Source organism: Pristiophorus japonicus, chromosome 11 (assembly GCF_044704955.1).
Source record: "Pristiophorus japonicus isolate sPriJap1 chromosome 11, sPriJap1.hap1, whole genome shotgun sequence".
Classification (NCBI taxonomy): domain Eukaryota; kingdom Metazoa; phylum Chordata; class Chondrichthyes; family Pristiophoridae; genus Pristiophorus; species Pristiophorus japonicus.
The window spans coordinates 113,160,009-113,163,797 of record NC_091987.1 but is presented as its reverse complement, the minus strand read 5'-3'; the positions used below and the strand labels follow the sequence as shown (position 1 = coordinate 113,163,797).

At 39.1% G+C, this 3,789-nt stretch overlaps 1 protein-coding gene across 1 annotated transcript; it reads right to left on the bottom strand.

Annotated features, from left to right (window-relative positions):
- Positions 1-698: 698 nt before the first annotated feature.
- Positions 699-3,509, bottom strand: LOC139275565 (toll-like receptor 8). The gene is made up of 2 exons (XM_070892735.1): positions 2,507-3,509; positions 699-2,437 (listed from the first exon to the last, which is right to left on the bottom strand). The coding sequence occupies exons 1-2, from the start codon at positions 3,507-3,509 to the stop codon at positions 699-701; spliced, it is 2,742 nt and encodes a 913-aa protein (XP_070748836.1).
- Between the last annotated feature and the right edge of the window lie 280 nt (positions 3,510-3,789).

The window sequence follows — 3,789 nt, the reverse complement described above, 5'->3', positions numbered from 1 at the left end:
GAAATTACAGGTGGCCTGGGAGCCCGTGAACCGACTTTAAAACTTTTTGCACGGGACTGCTCCGTGTAACATTCTCCAGGCCAAGTCCCCAATCGATAAAGGGAGGACTCTCGCATAGAGTGCCCATCATTGGGGACCACCAACTCCTCTGGAGCAACAGCTCTACAACTATTTTAATAGAACATAAAATCAAGTGCCCTTGAACCCACAAATTTCAAAATAAACTTTTACGGAAACTTAAAACAAATTAAAATTTGGTTGCCGGGCTTGATGATCTGCTGGTGCTCACCTCTCGTGGAAGGCCGCGAGTGTACCAGTGGACACCACGTGCTCCACCTCCAGGAACACCCTGGCGCGAACATAGCCGCTGAAGATAGGCAGGCAGTCGGGCTGAATGACGCCCTCTGCCTGGACCTGTTATTGACTACCTTGGCCCGGCCCAGGAACACCTGTGAGCATACTCACAGCTGCATACATTACAATTAACAAGAAGGGAAATGAGAAAATTAGACTTGGTCTTGTTCTCCAAGTTGACCTTAGTGCTAAGATAACTTGGTCAGGTAAAGGAGTCATGGTTGAGCTTAACATAATCAGGCCATACTTGAAGATAGATAGCTAAGCAGGTGCATTTGAGTTTTCAGCCTGCCTGATTAGAGGTTGTATATGTTGTGGATAAAAGTAAAAATGTTCAATTGGAGTTAAGTGAACTCTGCAATTGTGTTGTATCTTGACTGATTGTTAGTTGCTATTACATTTCTTAAGCACTGCCAGAAAAAACCTTCAGTATTCGGGTTTTTAGGCCAGTATAGCACAGAGCTGCTACATAATCTCTTCCTCAATCTCAGATACTTTGAGTTTATTAAAACAGGTTCTAACAAGATCAGTACAATCACATCTTCATTTTCATCCAGGAGTCTTTGGTGAGCCATATAAAAGGCTGATTTGAAAGTTCCGCTCTTGGCATAGCTCCGTGTGAGCACAAAAACAGTCTTTTTGCTCTTCTGTATACTTTGAGAAATATTGTCAACAACAGCTATTCCTAACCCCCAGTCTCTCTCTTCCAAACAGAGGCTGAATTGCCTTTCTCCTTTATCTTCCAAATGAACTAATAGTTCATTGACAACCCAGTCTGACACAGCCAGATCCGAAGTGTCATAAGCAATAAATGCATCGTAGGAACAGCTCTGCATTGTAAGAGATTGATACTGATATCCTTTCAATCTAGGAGTGCAGAAATAGTAAAAGTACCATACATCCCAGTAAAACAGATGGTGGATAATTGCTATAACCATAGTGCAAATAATGATGATGGCAGAAGCCAAACTTAATGAAGCTGCAACGTTATCCATTGTACACGCATGCTGGTCAAGAAGAATGATGCTCTGTCCTCGATGATCTTCAGGTGAATCACAGGTAACATAAGTAGCCAATTGAGGAATATCCAGGTCACAAGTATTAATCCATGCAATAAATGGTGCAAGTTCACAAGTGCAATAAAACGGATTCCCTCTTAAAACCAGTACTTCTAGGAAAAGTTGTTCGCTTGCTGGGAAAACTGTTTGGTTTAACACTTTAATTTTGTTATAGCTTAAATCAAGATATTTTATTCTGTTTGCAGTTGTAAGGAAGCTTATGGGAAGTTCAGAAATTCTATTTTTTCTCAGTAAAAGCTTTTGGAGTGATTTGGTGTTATTATACAATCTATCGGGGGCAGTGGTTAATTTATTGTTGCTCAGATCTAAGGTCAGCAGATTCTTCAATGATTGTAGTTTAGCCCAATCAAGTATGTCTAAACTGTTGTGGCTCAAAGACAAATATGACAAGTTATGTGGTAAATTTTCATAAACAGCAAATGGGATACGTTTAAGTTGATTGAAAGACAAATCAAGATATGTTAAGTTAGTTAGATTTTTGAACAAGTTTATATATCTGCAGTCCTCTTCATTCCATAAGATATCCAGGCGATTTCCTTGGAATTCCAGAATGTCCAATGAGTCACTGTTCAATCCTGATTCTGTCAAGGTGAAGATGGCATTGTGGCTTAGGTTTAACACTTTCAAATATTTCAGGTTTTCGATAAATCCCATTTTGTGTGTGACACCCTCAACAATAAAATAGTGCTTGTTGAAACTTAAGTCCAGTACTTCCAGTTGCTTCAGTTCTTTAAAAGCATTATCATAAGCTGGATCAAGTCGATTAAAAGAAAGATCTAAGTATTTCAAATTGGGCAAGGATGCAAACTCAGTACCATTTAAAGCCTGCCCGATTGCATTTGCTGACAAATTCAGGCACCTTATTTCCTCAAAGCCTTCAAATTGCTTTGGGTTGATGAAGAAAATATTGTTCAAACTCAGATCCAATGTCTTCCCATAAGATCGACAAGCCCATTTCACCATTAATTCAAGGATATGGTCATCGTCATCAAAGTATTCATATCCTATTTTGCTATTTTCAGATAATAAATATGAATCTTTTAAACTTGATTCTATGTAAGGAGAATGTTTGCCTTTATATATAGAACCATAAAAAAGATCCCCTTCATCTGATGGAGGTGATATCCTATTCTCTGACAGAGCTATTATCTTTAGTGATGTAAATTGTTTAAAGATGGTTAAGTTTGCTTGTTTAATGAAGTTCGTACCAAGGTTGAGGACAGTAAGATTGCAGAGACTGTACAGTGGTTTTAGATCCAATGGATTGAGTTCTTTGAAAACATAACCTTCAATATGTAATTGTCTCAGGGAGACTAATTTGGAAAAATTTCCTGAAAGGATGATATCTTTTGGATAATTTTTTATTTCATAGTTGAATGACAAGTCAAGTTCTTCTAGCCCGGGTAAGTGGTTTAAAAAGTCTCCTGTAGCAATTTCATGGATCAAGAAATTCAGTTGAAGTTGCAGAACTTTCAAGCTGGTACAGTTCTGAAACCAGCTGCTTTGCATTTTGCGGAGGCAGTTGCTGGAAAGAATTAATATCTTTAACTTTGCAAGCCTTTGGAAAGCATAGGGATGTATGTGAATGGAATCATCTCCAGGGCAGGGTTCACATGGGTAAGGAGCGTTGTAACATCTGGGGCAGTTTCCATTTAAGTCAAGGAACTCCAGATCAACCAGATGACTGAAATCGTCTTGGTTTATAATTTGAATCCTGTTTCCACGGAGACATAGCGAACTTAAATTTTGTGGCAGGTTACGCGGAACAGAAGTTAAATTGTTCAAGCCAAGTGTGAGAGCCTTCAGTTTTTTGCCACTTGAAAACGCCCCATCCTCTATATGGATAGGCACATTGCAGGGGTTGTGATGATAACAGTTTTGTGACAAGTAAAATGTTTCTATGTTTGACAGGTTTGGTAGGTTTTCTTTTGTTATATTTAAAATCTTATTCTCATTGAGGCTGAGCAGTTGTAAACTCGATGGCAGTCTCTTAGGGATTTTGTAGAGGTAGTTTCCATCCAGGTATAATTTTTGTAGTTTTATCAGGGAGGCGAAGCTGCCTTCTGCAATACTCATGCCCCTCCTATCCGGGTGCAATACAATGCTTCCAGGTGAATAGTTCCAACTCAAATCTAGTTTGGTTAAGTTTTGTAATTTAGGGAAGTAATTGGAAATATTTGTGATCTGATTATTTGCTAGATTTAGACTGGTCGCATTCAAAGGAATGTTTCCTGGTATGCTTCTAAGGTGACAGTTTCTACAGTCTAGTTGAATGGCGGAGCCATTGTTCCCTATACTCACATCACATGGGAGGCTTCTGGGAATCCAGCTGGTTGCGAGCAGTTTTACAAGAAAG